At 40.7% G+C, this 17701-nt stretch overlaps 1 protein-coding gene across 8 annotated transcripts in view; it reads left to right on the top strand.

Moving 5' to 3' along the window:
* The window catches only part of csmd2 (CUB and Sushi multiple domains 2), a 270946-nt gene that overhangs the window by 155983 nt on the left and 97262 nt on the right, over window positions 1–17701 (top strand). For all 8 annotated transcript variants that reach the window (XM_042436067.1, XM_042436065.1, XM_042436068.1 and 5 more), the window contains 11 exons: window positions 117–311; window positions 1687–1825; window positions 3508–3695; window positions 4538–4726; window positions 5326–5442; window positions 5907–6122; window positions 6441–6629; window positions 8031–8200; window positions 8324–8480; window positions 8663–8854; window positions 12669–12795. In XM_042436067.1, the coding sequence (XP_042292001.1) occupies window positions 117–311; window positions 1687–1825; window positions 3508–3695; window positions 4538–4726; window positions 5326–5442; window positions 5907–6122; window positions 6441–6629; window positions 8031–8200; window positions 8324–8480; window positions 8663–8854; window positions 12669–12795 (1879 nt within the window). The remainder of the gene's footprint in view (window positions 1–116; window positions 312–1686; window positions 1826–3507; window positions 3696–4537; window positions 4727–5325; window positions 5443–5906; window positions 6123–6440; window positions 6630–8030; window positions 8201–8323; window positions 8481–8662; window positions 8855–12668; window positions 12796–17701) is intronic.

The raw sequence follows: 17701 nt of genomic DNA, 5'->3' as shown, positions 1-17701 counted from the left end.
TTATGTAATGCGATGTGAAGGAAATGAGTAATCAGCTCTTGACACTTGTGATTTTTATTTTCCTTTACATCTTCTCCTCCGCACTTAAACACATCTCCTCTCCACATTTCCAATAGCATTTCGCCACAACGAGTGCCCAGACCCTGGAGTGCCAGTTAATGGGAAGCGCTTTGGCGAGAGCCTTCAGCTGGGCAGTTCCATCTCATTCCTGTGTGAGGAGGGCTTTGTTAAGACCCATGGCTCGCAAACTATATCCTGTATTCTTAAGGACGGCAACGTGGTGTGGGACAATGCTGTTCCCCGCTGTGAAGGTGAGTAAAGGAAGGGTTACCTTGTTTGACAACCATCATCTCTCACACACACACACACACACATACACAGAGTTAGCTGCAAAAAATCCACATACCACCGGGGTAAATATTCAGTGGATTTAAGTCATTAGAAGGAAGATCTTTTCTGCTGGAAGCATTTGTTCCAGGGTCTTGCACTTCATTAGCTGGGTGCCCAATGTGTTATAGCTTATATACAACTGTTATAAACCGATGAAACGGGAGTGTGTTTGCTTAATGTCCATTCGAGCCAGTAATGCGACATCACTGCATGTCAGAATAGTAAAGAGATTTCTCCTGAACACCCTGAATTGGATTGGATTAATGCAGTTTATTTCTATTTTTTATGAGAGGGAGACATAACAATGCAGATATAATTAATTGATAATATCTTAACATTTTATGTGAAGGATCACTTAGATCAGAATCGAGGCTGGTGATAATACAGACGTTTTGTTCTTTCAAAGGCCTGATGCAGCAGACATTCTTACCTTACATTCAGCAATCTGAATGTAAGGTCAGAAAACCAGAAAAAGCCAATAAAGCTGGTGAAGCTAAGATAAAGTTAGAAGTTAACTAGCTAAGGTTCTTGGACACCAGCATCGCAGCACATTAAGTGCAGAAACGGCTAGGACTCTTAAGGGGCCTAATCAAGTTCACCATTCATGATACGCAAAGGAGAGACCATTATTAAAACATGTCATTTCCCCCTGTGAGCCACGGGAGCTTTATATTCCTCTGAGACTATCTATCATACCCCTGCGTTTGTAGCGTAGTGCGTTTTATAGATGTCCTTCAGTATGCTGAGTTGGCTGATTAAATCATTTCACTTCAAAGGGAGCAAAGATCTGGCACTGTAACTAAGCCCTCCACTGTGCCTGTGTGTTCTGGTTAAGGATAGGCAGTTAAAGAGATGCACAGCAAAGGGAGCAGTAACAGAGATGAAGGTATGGAAGAAGGGGTCGATACGCTCAAGTGTCTTTTGTGCTAGTGATCAAAGATGTTCAGTTTTCTCCGTTTGATGGGGATGACAGCAGCGCCGTCGTAGGAGGGATTTGATGACAGATTTAAAAGACAACAACATAGGGGAGGAGACGTATGCATACACATGGATATGTCATGTATGTACACACACACACACCACATATATACAATAACAAGCATGTTCCTTGTAGAAATGGTTAACCTTGAAGTGAGCTGTCACCAATTTACATTAAATATACCCCGGCAGTGAAAGAAATGAGATGAGCCCCGGCTGATGTGTGGGATCATCTATGGACACTGTCATACATCACCTGGGAAAGAAATGCATAATTCAATCTCTATCTGGTCTTTCTCTCTTCTTTCTCTCTGTTAGCCCCATGTGGAGGCGATCTGAAGGCTCCCAGTGGGATCATCCTCTCCCCCGGCTGGCCAGAACTCTATAAAGAGGCCCTTAACTGTGAATGGATCATTGAGGCTCCTCCAGGCTACCCCATCAAGATCATCTTCGACAAGTGAGTCACTCAGATGGCAACTGCTGCTGCGTCACTGTATTATTTTTTTTTATTTCTCTTAGAAAGCTCATATTTTTCCTCCTTTTACTTTCTCACAACTTCAACATGTGTGCACATTTATCTCCCTGCTTTCTATCATTTTCTTTAATCTGTTCCCCTGTTTTCCCTTTCTTGGGGTAATGTGGTAAATGTAATGCACATAAACATACACCCCCAACTCAGATAACATTATGTTTTATTTAGTACTCATAAGTATTTGATCCCTTCATTTGATACCCCCCTCCCTAAAGGTTATGCAGATATCCTTCCAGTTAATGCACACACCTACAAACACAAACGTACATACGCACGCACACAAACCCCACCGAGACATGCAAGTATGTAAATGTGCATGTGTATGCACTTCGTATGTATGTGGAGATGGTCTATCGAGGGAAACCGGAGAGATGGGAGAGGAGGTAATTTATCCTGATGTTTGAGAGAGAGAGAGAGAGAGAGAGAGAGAGAGACAGTGGGTTGAAACACTACATTAGTGTTTCATCAAGGCTCGTCTTTGCAAGCCCATCTCATCCTTGTTCCTGCCACGATAGCACACTATGCAAAATGAATATAACATAAATGTTTGTTGCTCTTTAATTTTTATGTAACATCAATAAAATATCACAAACCGCTTCATTTAGATGACATGGTTCTGAAACAAAGCAATTTATTCATGGCTTTGAAGATGAAGTGGCTGCAGCAACATAGACAGAAAGACACAATGAGCTCGCACACACACACACACATACACACATACGTGCTACACAGACACTCAGCAAAGCGTGACAGATGTTAAGATTTTCTCAATTTCAGCATGTGTAAATTGGAAATAATCTAATTAATATTTTACATTTTTATCAAACATCAATCACTTTCATTCTGTTTGCATGGAATGCAACAGTAAGAGTTTAAACTGAGGCTAAATGTACAAGACATATACATTTATTTTTATGATCTCTACACTGGTAGAGATCATAAAATCACATATACATTTATTTTTATGATCTCTACACTGGTCTCCAGTTGGTCTTGTAATTGATTAATTAGAAGATTTTCCTTATGAATTCAAAATATCACTTAGTGCTGCCCATTTGCCTGTGGCCAGATCAAACTACTTGGGGGGCCTCAGGGCAACAATGAGCTAAAGACCCCAATTCACCCCCTGTTGGTAATTTTGTTAAACAAAAATATATTTTGGAATGTGTTCCACTTAAATTTTGAATTTTAAATCAAATCACTTGATATTCTGCTTCAGTGGTTCATATTCCCTAACAAACTAGCAAAAAACAACAGACACACAATAAAAATACAACCTTAGGTTCTGTTGCTCCTGCAAAGTTACCTGCTTTTTGGTTGTCCTGCCCCCACATTCACTATATCGGAGACATGACTCAACTCTGAAGCTGATAAGAATTGCCCATGAAATTGACCCAACATATACCAAATACTGTGTATTTTCTTTTTATATCAAGCACATGTTTTTATGTGGGGGGTTAATGTTACAGTCGCTATGTAATTTCTTCAGGTTGATGTTTTTATGAAGATAGATATTGTAATTATTTCTTACAGTGTAAGTAATTTAGGCTTGGATCTTGCCAGCCAATTTCCAAAACACCTTGTTCAATTAATTTTCCCATTTTCAGGTTCCGCACTGAGGTCAACTATGACATTCTCGAGGTCCGTGATGGACGTTTCCCCTCATCACCTCTGATTGGAAGTTACCAGGGTACCCAGGTTCCCCAGTTCCTCATCAGCACCTCCAACTTCCTGTATCTCCTTTTCTCCACTGACAAGAGCCACTCTGATATCGGCTTCCGCATACGTTACGAAAGTAAGAACTTAGAGTTTATGAACTTGTAAAAACAATGCCAAACCTACACCCAAAAGTACAGTGTGGATTGTGACAGTATACACTGTGAAGGGAGGACTCATTCGCCCATGCTTCGCAGAATCTAACGGAAATTAATCTGAGACAAAAAGCACGAGCCTTGTTCACCACACTTGTGAAAGCTATTGAGACTTGGCTGTAAATATTATCTCCACAGGCTCTCAATTTCAGCATGAAACCATTCTTATTAGAACACCTATAATTAGAAAGTAAATGGGGTGAAATTATTCTTGTCAGATACCCCTGCCTTGACACACATTGCCTTGCTCAAAATTCTATATACACGGTCACACGCATGCATGCACACACACACACACACACACACACAAACACACACAGGCACACACATTCATAGACTTTCCCACCGGTTTTCACTCAAGCTGTAAATTCAATGCTTGAGACATTTCTATCCTTGCTTCTACCTGTGTGGCTCACACTGGTAACCTTTTGCACTTTCTCTGTTGGTAAATCTCTGCAAAGCTTGAATAATTTACTATGAGCCTTTCTTAGGCAGAAACTATGCAAGGTGGAGCAGGAAAGAGTACTGGAACTTCTCATTGGTTTGTTCCTGTTGAAGAGGGATGTTCATGTAAATTATTTATCAGGATTGCTTTGAAAAACCAAACCGCCTTTTAACAGTCCTTGCCCTCCAATTGACCTACCGAAATATAGGGATTTAAGCCTAATTATACTCCAAGCAGGTGAATTATAAGTATATGTGTCTCCATGTCTTTGCTTGTGTGTTGTTTACTCTTTTTCTTTACTTCTTTTTTTTCCCTCTCTAGCCCTGCAGTTACAGTCAGATCACTGCGTGGACCCCGGCATACCCGTCAACGGGCAGCGACACGGCAACGACTTCTATGTGGGCGCTTTAGTGACATTTAGCTGTGACGCAGGATACACACTTAGTGACACAGAGCCTTTAGAATGTGAACCCAATTTTCAGTGGAGCCGCCCTCTGCCTAGCTGTGATGGTACGTCCAAAATGATTTACCTAGAAATGAATACCGGCCTGTCAGATTTCCTCCTATTAGTAAATGGGATTAAAGCTAAATTCATTGTATGTTGTTCCAGATGAACCATGAGCAATCGTTTTACGCACTTTGCTTGATATTGTATCACATTTAAATTGCTATATATATTTCTGAGTTATTATAAAATCCATATAAGATGATAATGTTTCTTTCAACGACTCTTGTTTTAGACGTTAAAAGTTTCTGCGTCATTTCATCTTAAATGTTTTATATGTACGGCAGTGAGCTTACCCTTTGATGTTTGCCTTTTTCCTCATCTGTAAATGCTTTTATATTTAAGGACAATATTGATTTCGGCCCAGCTCTGTAATGATATTGATGATACCACTCTGTCCTTTTTATGTTGTCCTGAAGGGCACCTCTTGTAAAATGCATTTTACCGCATTGTAAATGCGCAGACGAGTTTTGCTATTTTTTCGGGACATTTTATTTCTGTCTCCGTTCACTTTGTTTTGCCCACTTCAATTTCGCCTGTCCGTTCTCCTCTCATTTCTCTTCTTCGTCCATCTCTGCTGTTTCCGTTCACCCTGTATCACCAGCGTTGTGCGGAGGTTATATCCAGGGCAACGTGGGCACCATCCTGTCACCGGGCTTCCCAGACTTTTACCCGCACAACCTGAACTGCACGTGGATAATCGAGACCTCCCATGGCAAAGGTTAGCGGAGCAGAACACATGCAGCAGTCAAAATCAATTTACCTGACAATGTCATTTCCCCCTACTGAGTGGCCTTTTTATTTTTGCCAAACAAGCAGTGTCCTTAAGACTGGAGCACTGAGAGGCTGGCCTAGGACTAGAGTACCATGGGACGACTCTCCAGTCGTGTCACCTTTGGTAGAGCGCTCACATCAAATTGACATAGCCGTATTTGCAGATGCTCTCTCTGCATGGGTGTAATGTTGTTAATAAGTAGTAGAAGAGGAAGACAGGGAATTGATGCTGTGTATATTATGAGACAGATAATACTGTGTTTCAAATAAATCCAAAGACTCCAGCCTGAAATCAGCCTAAATGATACATACTGTATGTATTAATGGAAAAAACAACCACCAAGATTCCCAATGTATATACTGTAAAAAAAAATATATATATATATATTAAGAACTTCCTCTCCTTTTCAGGTGTCCAGTTCACCTTCCACACCTTCCACCTTGAGAGTCCTCATGACCATTTGCTGGTGACAGAGAATGGCAGCTTCTCTCAGCCCCTGTGGAGACTGACAGGCTCCACGTTGCCAACGCCTCTCAGTGCAGGCCTGTTTGGAAACTACACGGCTCAGATCCGCTTTCTGTCTGACTTCTCGGTTTCCTACGAGGGATTCAACATCACGTTCTCTGGTGAGAATGGATTTAGTGATTCATAACACTGAGAAAAAAAAAGAGGTACAGCCGAAAGTGCAAATGACATTTGATGTTTTGCGGTTAAGATGTGATCTGAGATTTTGAGGGAAATTGGCTCATTAAATCATAGTTTACACTTCTTTTTATCAGTGGAAAAAAAAAATGCTCAACCTTTCAAAGCATGACAGAAGACTTAATCAGTTAAATGTACACTTTCACACATTCAAACATCATAGGAAATGGCATTGGTGTTTTGCGTATGAATGCATCTCTGAACATCCCAGTGTATTCAAAAATTCTTTCTCTGTTTTCCAGAGTATGATTTGGAGCCATGTGAAGATCCCGGAATCCCACCATACAGTACCAGAAAGGGCCTGCAGTACGGGGTGGGCGACGCCCTCATCTTCTCTTGTTTCCCAGGTTACCGACTCGAGGGTCCGGCGAGGGTGGTGTGCTTAGGGGGCAGGAGGCGGGTGTGGAGCTCCCCTCTGCCAAGGTGTGTTGGTAGGTGGTCACATGCTTTATTTTGGCTTTTCTCCCCCCCCCCCCCCCGATCCTCCCCTCACTCAGCCATATCTTCACACAAACCCTGTCACATACACCCACCCGTTAAGAAATGTACAAAACTGTCAGTCATGTTGGGAGACAAGGCATTTCCCTCTCTCTTCTCCTCATTATCACCTCTCCATCCACCCATGTTTAGTCTCTTCATTGGATTGCGTCCCAGAAACAGCCTTTTTAACACTGTCCAAAATACATAGAACAGCAGCTCTAATGAGAATGACATTAAAGAGCTGATATATGTTAATTATTGATGTTGCTTCTTGCTAATTTCAGGGAAAATATACAGGTTAAACTACAAAAATTTAGATCAGTGTGTTGATTCTATTGGTGTGCAGTTGATATGAAAATGAACTGTATCCTAATGACCTAATGATAGGATAGACCTTGATGATTACTGACCAACTTGTGTTAATCCTTATCATGGCAACTGCATATCGGAAACAGAAACGAACTGCTTGTATTTCTTTGCGGTGAAATTTTTTGTTTCTAAAAATAGAAAGTCATTTGCAAGATTTTGACACTCTATTGGAGGAGTAATTACAATTTAATAAATGCTAATTTACAAAGTCACACCAAAATCTAACTTGTTTCCAAATGTTTGTGTTTGAGTGTTTAGGCATGTGTAAAATAGGTCAGGCAATTTCCAGGCAAACATTTAACGTTCACTAGAATGGCTGCGTCTTTCGCTCATCTTCTCACTGCATTTTTCCTGATGGAGTAAAGCCGCTAGTTTGTTGTGTGTTGGTCCCTTTCCGCCTCTAGATAAATCTTTAGAGGGTGACAGTGATGATACGTTTCTTCTGGCAATCATATTCAGCCTTATTTTAGAAACTTAGAAACTTTTAGATACTTCTTCATATACCTCCCAGACATTCCCATCACATCACCTCATCTTACCTCACTGCATTCAAGCAGTTAGAATTCTGGGTACATTTGTGGTCATTTAAATTCTGGCAGATATTTTTCTATAAAAAAAAGAGAGCATTTTTTTCCACTTTTTCCTTGATTTGATTCAGAAAAAGCAAATTTCCAATAGAGCTGAAATTACAGTAAATCATATTCAGATTGCAGTGTGATTATGGTGATGTGCCAACCAACTCAGTTATAGTCACTGACCATATTCCTCTCCCCATCACCTCTCCCATCTCCCTATGCATGACAGCATGAATAAATACACTCTGAGTTTCAAGCATATAGCGATTGACATGTCCTCTGCTCTCTCCAACACTACCACCTTCCTTCCCTTCCTCTCTCCTCTCTCTCTCTCTCTCTCTCTCTCTCTCTCTCTCTCTCTCTCTCTCTCTGTCTGTCTGTCTATCCGCTCCCTCTCTTTTTCTCTAGCTGAATGCGGCTCATCCGTGACTGGCATGCAAGGGGTGCTTCTCTCACCCAACTACCCCGGTTACTACGGCAACAACCACGAGTGCATCTACTCCATCCAGACGCAGCCTGGCAAAGGCATCCAGCTACGAGCACGAGACTTCAGACTGGAGGAAGATGACGTACTCAAAGTGAGGGAGTGGTGGGGGGAGTTACCCTCGACGTTGTTTTATGCAGCCTTATTAGCATATCTGTGTGTGCACACCTGATCGTCTTAATTCAGATGCTTCCTCCCACTCTCTCTCCCCTTTCAGGTCTTTGATGGCAGCAGTAATAAGGCTCGTCTGTTGGGGGTATTCACTGGCAACGAACTGCTAGACACAACCCTGAACTCCACCTCCAGCTCCATGTGGCTGGAGTTCGTTAGCAATGCGGATAATACCAGCAAAGGCTTTGAACTGCACTTCACTAGTGAGTAACAATCTCTGTCTCACTCATAAACACACTCCCACCTCTTTTTAACATTTAATTTCAACATTTTAGTATCATATATTTCTCATCCCTTTGTTGCCTTCACCAATTAAAATCCCATTCTTTCTTTTCTTCTCCTTATCCTTGTACTCTCCTCCCTTGCCTTTCTCTCTCCCTCCAAGGTTTCGAGCTGGTGAAATGCGAAGATCCAGGTGTTCCCCAGTTCGGCTACAAGCGGGAGGACAAGGGTCATTTTGCAGGGAGCACCGTGTCATATAGCTGCGATCCAGGCTACACCCTTAAAGGCCCTGAGGTGCTGACTTGCCTGAGGGGAGAAAGGAGGGCATGGGACAGCCCCCTCCCACTCTGTGTCGGTGAGTCAGATGCTCCTCGAAGGGGTTGGAGTTCAAGTGCAGCCATGCTGTTGGCATAAATTTTAGTTTATTTGCCAGTATGATTTTAGGCTCTGCTGCCTCAGATTATATACTAAAGTAAAAGTACTAGTTCTGCTATGTAAACATACAAAATTGTAACCAAGGGATTTACATACTGTTGGTAGTTATTGGTAGGTATCAACTTTTATAAACTAATATGTTTTTTCATTAAAATGTGCAAGCTAACTAGTAGCTAAAGCTGCCACAGAAATGGAAATTGTATTTAAGTACAGTACATGAGTCAATGTAGTTTTCACCACTGGTTATGTCAGCTACCTTATGTAGTGTTTTCTAAAGCCGTGTAATGTTATTCTGTGGTACCCTGCCTTAAATCACAGTGTGTTATCACCTTTCCTCACATCACTATTTATTGCAGTATGTTATGTTGTGTTTGGCTAATATGTCAGGTTGTGTTAGATAGCACTGTGCTGTTACATTAAATTACAGCATTTATCAGCGGTTTCTTTACGATTTGGCACACTGTTAATCCAAACCAGTTCCAGTTTATCAGCTGTACTAAGATGTCTGACCCAGTTCTTCTTCCTAATAACAATGTGAATGTGCCCGTCCAGGTTTAGGAGAGCTCTGTGGTTTGTTTTAGCTTTGCTATTTTGGGGCATCCACTTGGTTGCTTTCCCAGCTCCTTATTCAGTGCATTATCTCATTGAGAATGCTCCATTTAGCTCCTCATATTCACATTGCATCATGGTTTCAAATTCCCCCTTTTCACATTATTATTATTTTTTTTCTTACTAAAATAAGACTCTTCCTATATCAGCATCACACCAGAACACATAGGCGAGTTTTAACACCTAGCTAGATCATTTCTGTAGCGTAGCTGACGGCAAACCCATCTGACCTTTTTATTTGTTCATCTACAGTTCACCAGTCTCATATTGCCACAAACATAGTATGCGTTATTTTAAAAAGTAATAAACTGATATATGTACACGAACAATGTCACGTATATGCTATAGTGTCATGGTAACAAACCCAGAGCTGTTGTTTGGGATCTTTTCCCAGGCGACATTTTGACAGAGTCTCTCACAAACCAGCCTGAACCTCACTAAGGAAAACAGGCAGGAAGGTGTTCTTTGACATCAGCCAAGGTGATTAAAATACTATTGCTCGGCTCCGTTTTCCAACCAAACTGACAGGTAATTTCAGGTCTCGGTATAAACAACACAGAGCTTACTGTATATCTCTGAACACGTTTGTCCTCCCCATGCCCCTTTCACTGTGGATGATAGCCTAACAGCTAGAGTGAATTTGGGAGCAGATGAGGGACTGCTTCTGTTTGTAATGGTGGGATTATTTTCTAGCAGCGGGGACACACTGAACACAGATGAGAAGGGTATAGCAAGCAGGGGAGGAAGATGAATGAAACTGAGTTGAAAACAGTAGGGAGGGTTTATATCCTGAAAGTCAGAGAAGTGGAAAAGAGGTTACATGGTTGAATCCATGAAAAGCCCTGGGATGGAAACGGCTTGTTTGAAGGGCTTCATTCACAATATATATATATACAGTATGTACATACAGTGCATACATACTGTTCTTGTGAGCTCATGTTGACATGTCGACCATTGTCTGTTTGATTCGTAGTGTGTGTTTTACTTAATATATTATAAAAAATATCTTAAATACAGTATGATCATCTAGATGCATGCTATTGCTTTGCGGAAAGTGGAATTTAAAATACTTTGGGTTGAGAGTGAGACAGAGAGAGAGAGAGGTATAGCAGGAGTTGACTCTAGAAAGATGTATGTGAGGACATAGATTGAAGGGGTGGAGTAGCTGAGGGAGTTACACTGCCATGGTAGCATTGAGCAGTAGTTTCTTAGGTCATAAGACTAGAAGAAGATGGAACTGTCTTACTGTGATAGATCACCATCTTCTCTTTTCACTCTATGAGACAGCAAGTTTTCTTCAAGGAAGGAAAACATATCACAGAGAAGGAAAAAAAAAAACTTCAAGAAAGACTAAAACCTCAGTGAGACTGTAAAGATCACACTTGCTTTTTTTGCGTTCTCTTCATCTGGTCTTCTCATGACTTTTCCCTTTTTACACTATGAAAGCAAAAATTACAATCTTTTAGATATTTTTTTCATAACTAAGCATATACTATATTCACTGTGTGTGTGTGCGTGTGTTTATTCTTTGACAGCAAAAATGATCAGAGGCCAGCTCTGGTGATTATTATTATTTAAATGTGAAATGCTGAGAGAGTGAAGGAGACAGGAAAGGAGAGAAAGAGAAAAGGAACAAAGGAGATGCTGATTTGCAAACATAAAGAAATACATGTTTGTCAAATGGAGGGTAACAAACTGTTTATGTCAGATATATATGAAAACCACAGCTTGTCCCTCTCTGGTGTTCTTTTATTTCCCTCTGTGTGACTACTGTATTATGCTAATTTAGTTAGCTCCTCGGATGCATCCCGCTCGCTAGTCTTGTCTGTTTTTGTGTGTTTTCCAAAGTTGCTGTACAGAGTCCGCTGTCACAGATGGATTTCACAAACATCGTCATCACCATCATCATCAGTATGACTCCTAGACCTCCATTTTCCTCCTGTTTTGAAGGAGCTGTTTTCCTCTCAGAGGAAGGAAAGAAACAAGAACACTTACCCTCCTCTTGTCAGTTGAGACGGCCCCAAAAAAAGTAAACAGAAACACTTCAAATCTGAAGTCGTTGGAGAACATTTTCTTTTCTTTCCGTTCATTTTTTGGAGAAGGGTAGGAGGTGTTAATTGGAGGGGGGCTGAAAATTGCTTTTCAGTCACAGCATTTCTGATGGCAATTCATTACTTGAGATTGAAAAAAAAAAAAAAAAAAACTCCATTCTTCCCACTGTTGTTGACAACATTTTTTGGTCTCTGATTTTGCTTTGTAGTTTCATGATGTGTGTTTGTGTTGTTGATGTCGATTTTTTTTGAGAGATGTTTTTTTTAGATGTTGAGAGATTTTTTTTTTGAGAAAGAGATGTCAGGCATGTGTTGTATACTTCACAGGCTCAGGGCTTGTTGAGCCATGAGTATGATACTACAACCATCATACTGATTTCTACTACTACTAGTGCACACACACATCAGCATGCACATTGAATGACACTCTTCTGACGAACAAGTGATTACTGACAGGTCGTCCACTCTTGATATGATCTACTGCCTAGCATGTTGACCAGTAGATATCAGTGATACAGATACTTTGTATCTGTTCAGTGCACACATATCTTTTTTGATAATTAGCTGAAAATGATACTGAAGTATTTTGCCATATCAGTCAAGACGTCTTCCTTAAAAGTTACAGTGAACTTGAGTCTAATATATTGAACGATGTGTTGTTCAGTCAACAAGTCCATCAGCTTTCAAAGGCAGCAGGATGAGATCATGGTTGAGATGGTGGATTGCCTTTGCTGAGCCAAGAGGGAGATACACGTAGAGTATATTGAGTTGGCTGCTCTCTCCCCCCATCATTCAAATTGCAAACAAGATGATGAAGCACATCACATTTGAGTATATGATTGCTATGTCAATAATTAATAATGATGAGAGAGAACTGATGTGATGCACTTTACTGGAAGCGGGCTGATGCAGATTGTGGTATGTTAAGTATGTTAACCTCGCTGTATCGTTTTATTAATTTGACTTTCAAAACATTGATGAGCTCAGACTCATTTTGCACTTCTTTTTTTGTCTCTTCTCTTGTTGTTCACCTTCTTAATCTCCTCTTCTTCTGTTTTTTTCCCTCCTCGCTAGCGGAGTGTGGCGGTTCCATTAAGGATGAGCCCACCGGTCGTATCCTGTCTCCGGGCTACCCAGCTCCATATGAACACAACCTGCACTGTATGTGGACCATTGAGGCCGCCCCTGGAAGCACTATTAGGTCTGAACAACACTCTTTGTTTCCTTTTTGTGTGCTCTCTAGTTTTCTGATTGCAATGTTCTTTTTCCAGGCTTTCTTTCAATCCACCACCTTTCAATATACTTCCAATTTAGCCCCCCTTTTTGCAGCGGTATTCATCACTTTCACAGGCTGCTGTGTAATCAATCTTTAGTGAACTGCTGTTGGCCAATAGTTGAGTTACTACTGGGTGAAGGGAAATGCCACCTCAGAGCCTCCAGGTTTTATACTATACCGGAGAAAGTCAAGTATTTAAAGTTGAAGGCCCTTATATGTATGTGCTTTACTTTCATGAATTTGATCACTTGTCTTGAAATGTAAGCAGAATTCTGCTGATGTACAGTTTTGGCAAGATGTTCCTAGACAGTTTAAACAACTCGAAGTTCTATATATATATCGTATTGGATGTGGATATATTTAAACAAGCTTACCCTTAAATCTCCACACATCTTGATGGATGTGGACCCCCAGGGTCGGGGTTGCAGTGGCAGCAGGGCAAAGCAGCCAGGATGTCCTTTTCCCAAACTGTGTTGTGCACCTCATCCCGTGGGATCCCCAGATGCTCCCAAAACTGGGGGATGATGTGGATGATGTAGTATAGCGTGTCCTCTGGCAGCCCCAGGATATTGATTCCTAGCAGGTCATTAAGTGAATGTTACACTCCTAAAGAGAGACATCTGGGATCATCACCAGGTGACAAAGTCAGCTTATCACCTATACTGTGATTTTTCAAGCTCCTAGATGGAGTCTGGCTAGAAAATTATTACCCTTCTCTGTATTATATCAGTTGAATTTCTGATTCAAGTAATGTGATTTTGGGAATAATTAGCTACATGTTTCATTTTCCACCACCTACAGCTATGTTGGTTCTATCTTGCTCTATTTGCCTTTATCCACTGACTCTGTATGCACTCATGCATCCCCATCTTTCATTTACTTTCATTTATGTATGCAAATGTTTGTTAGTAGATGTGCTATATCCTGTGGCTTTCAGAGGAGAGAATGGAGATGTACGGCAATTACAGGACCCTTACTTTGCTTGTGTTATTTTGCATGTGAAGTGGTCAGCACAAATGACCAGTTATTTATTAAGATGTTACAATTGTGCTGTTGATGAAACAAGTTGCTTATCTTTACCTTGGGTCTTTTCGCGCACATCCACGCCAACAATCCAAACTCTAACCACAACCTTTACTCTGCCCCTCTAAAGGCATACTTCCTGGCTCTTGTGTGTAAGCACCCAGTTTGGTCTCCCTATACATATAAAATAATTCAAAACCTTAAATTAATAATTTTATGCAAAGTGCGATATCACTTGCAAGCAAGTGCATAGTATACATCTTTAACAAGATGGTGTCCTTGTGGATATTGAAGCCTTAACCCTAGTAGTGTTATCATTCTGCTCTATCCATTTACATACTTAGACTGTAGGCATGGTAAGACCAGTGTCAGTCATATTTCAGCATGCTTATCCTTACGATAAACACTGAAATGGATGACACTTGCATGGAGTAGGGTAAGTATGTTGAGATGTATTCAGAATATGAACTGTGTTTATGCACTGTCATGAAGCAGCAAACTAATGCAGTAGTCTTGTAAGCCTAGGTGCTTGAAAGAACAGTGCTCAGGGGACAGCGCTCTTCAAGGAGAATGCTGTTAAATACATAAGTACATGTGTATGTGAAGGAACATGTGGAAGAGGCAGAGAACACAATAGATGGTTTAAGTGGGAGGGCTATAATCTCTTTTGTCATGAATTGGATTAACTTTTCCTACAAAATCACATGCACATCATAGTGAAACATCATTTGTCAATGAAATACAGTATATATATTTGTAAATATACTACATATTCCTTTATTGTGTGGCTCTGTGTTCAAGCACATTAGATTTTAAATTGAACAACTTTTAGTTTAAGGTGCTGACTTTTATTCATTATAATTTTATTTAATTTAAATTTAATTCCAAGGTGTTTGTATCCACATGAGATTAAATACATAGGAATCATTGCCCTTTTAATATACATTCTATATGCAAAGTTTTCATGTTTAATATTTGGTTGTAAATTCAGGCAATAAGTGGCTGAATTCTACGGCCCACAGAGAAACAGAAGTTTGGTATCTTCCCTGGTAATGCTTTGTCAGGCTTATAACGTAGCCGTCTTTAGTACTTGCTTGTTTCGGGGATTTTTTTAGCTTGAGTTTGGTAGTTTTTTAATTTGAAAGTAGATCCAAAACTAAAAATGCCCTTATACTTTCAGACTGCACTGTATATAGTTTTTTTTGTTGTTGTTTTTTCACTGTACCTTTTTAATTTTGCATACATAATACAGTTCTGTGTGGTTGTCTGCATGAATCTATTTGTGTGTAGATGTTGTCTCATAGCTTGTACATCTGACATTCCTAGGTCCCTTATGATTGCTAGTTTAGGTTCATTAGTGCCTTCACTACCTCTGGGTCTGTGCCATTCCTCTGCAAGATATGCTCCATATCCATGCCTTTGATCCTACCCACGCAATTCATTATTGAGAAGAATTTGCAATGCATTAGTCCAGGGATTCCTTGTATATCAAATGATGTAGCTGAAGGTAGCACACTAATCAAACCTTACTGAGTAAGTGTGAGACCAGGAGTTGTGCCGATTGACAGCAGCTGTCTAAAAAGCCTGTGGACTGGCTTGCCGAGAGTTATTGATGGAGAGAGAATATAGGTGGGAGGCAGAGAGTGGAATACAGACATAAAGAGATAATAACAAGATAAAAGGAATATAGATAAGGGAGGCAATGAGCCATTTCACCGATGGAACATTCAGTGGTTACTGCTACAGAGAGCAAATGAGGTATCTAGGCCACATGGTACACTGAACAATGAAACCATAAGTGTTCATCTAAAAATTGGTATTTAGTAAGAAATAATGCCCTTTAATATCAGAACCCCAGTGTTGTAAAACAGAGTGTACTTCTGTGGTTATGGTACTGTATGGTACTGCTCTGTTGCTGCTTAATCCCTCCTCTTTTGGTTCCATTGGTCAATTGATATTGTTAATTGGTGTATTAATAATATTTAAATATAACCAGAAACAGAAACCAGAAATTTTACTGTAAATAAAATTTACAGTAAAATATATAATAAATAACTGAAAAGAGCTGTTGGATTGCATAAGATATTGACAGGGAATGTGCAAAAGTTCATAATATAAGACAATTTTACATGTGCAAATGTAAAATTACAAATAATTACATTAAGGTAATGTGCCCATCTTCAATGTGATGGGCTCTTAGCTGTGCAGATGATGACATTTTTATGTTAATATAACGTGTAGTGTCTATGAGTGGGATAGAGTGCATGTCAGTAGGGGTCCCGGGCCTTGTTGATGAGGCCAGCTGCAGACAGGAAGAAACTGTTCTTGTGGCATGAGGTTTCAGTCATGATAGACTACAACCTCTTGCTGGATGGGAGTGTTTGAAAAAGTTTATGTCCGGGGTGGTAGGGGTCAGCCATAATCTTTCCTGCTCACCTCAGGGTCCTGGAGGTGTGCAGGTCCTGGAGGGATGGCAGGGTGCAGCCAATCACCTTCTCAGCACAACGGATAATACACTGCAGTCTGCTATTGTCCCTGGCAGTTGCAGCAGTGTACCAGATGGTGGAGGAGGTGAGGATGGACTCAATGATGGCAGAGTAGAAGTGCACCATCATTGACTTTGGCAGGTTTAACCTCTTCAGCTGCCATGGGAAGTACATCCTCTGTTGTGCTTTCTTGGTTAGGCTGCTGATGTTCTGCTCTCACTTGAGGTCCTGGGTGATGATGGTTCCCAGGAAGTAGGGGACTCCACAGTGTCGATTGGGGAGTCACACAGGGTGATGGAGGCAGGTGGGGCTGTGCTCCTTTGGAAATCCACAACCATCTTCACTGTCTTTAGAGCACTGAGCTCCAATTCTCATCCTCTTCAAAGATGAGCCCAGGGAGGGTGGTTTCATCTGCAGACTTCGGGAGCTTGACAGACTGATGACTGGAAGTGCAGCTGTTGGTGTAAAGGAAGAAAAGAAGTGGAGAAGCCCTGAGGGGAACTCGTGCTGATGGTCAGGGAGTTGGGGACATGTTTCTCCAGCTTCACATGCTGCTTCCTGTCAGACAGGAAGTCTGTGAGGCTTTGTAGGCAAACTGCATGGGGATCCAGTAGTGGGTCTGTGATGGATTATCTTCTGCTTTCTGCTTAGAAGTGCCGGATTTACAGCTCACAGCAACTTAATACGATATAGGTTCTGGCTTTTGTTTGATATCTAGTATTGGCAAAAAATGTTGCCGACACTAGGTATCACCATGATATCACCTGCTAAGTATCTTGGAGGGCTATCTTGGCTTGTTTATTATATTATGTGAATTTCGCATTTTTCCCCATCGACCAATCCTTTGGTTGAAGAATAGGTAGAATTTCAGTCAACCAAGATTTTTTTTGGTTGACTACAGACCTAATTGTTATTTTAAAAAAAAAAGAGGTGTAGTTATTAACTCAGGAAATAGCACTGTTTTTTTAAGTACCTCTAATTCAACTGTTATGTTCGTAAATAAATAACTGTTGAATCTTTTCACATTTTTTCATGTCGTCTTAGTTTTTTGCACAAATTTATGGAGAGTAGTATCAGTAAGAGTATCGATAAGTATCGATATAGATAAGCAGTATTGGTTTCTATAAAATCCTAACTATACCCTTGCCTAATCTTCAGTGAGGTGTTAAAGATGTCTATGAACAGCTGGTCTCCTCATCACCTTCTCCTTTTCCAACGTTAACCTTCTGTGTTTAGCTGTGAACCAGGGTTTTTCATCGTAGTAACCCACCCTGTTGCGTGATGGTATACAGCTGTCTTCACAGAAGCTGATGTAGGGTGTC

Source organism: Thunnus maccoyii, chromosome 15 (genome assembly GCF_910596095.1).
Source record: "Thunnus maccoyii chromosome 15, fThuMac1.1, whole genome shotgun sequence".
Taxonomy (NCBI): domain Eukaryota; kingdom Metazoa; phylum Chordata; class Actinopteri; order Scombriformes; family Scombridae; genus Thunnus; species Thunnus maccoyii.
Note: the sequence above shows the minus strand (reverse complement) of the source record. Positions and strands in the feature narration are given on the sequence as shown.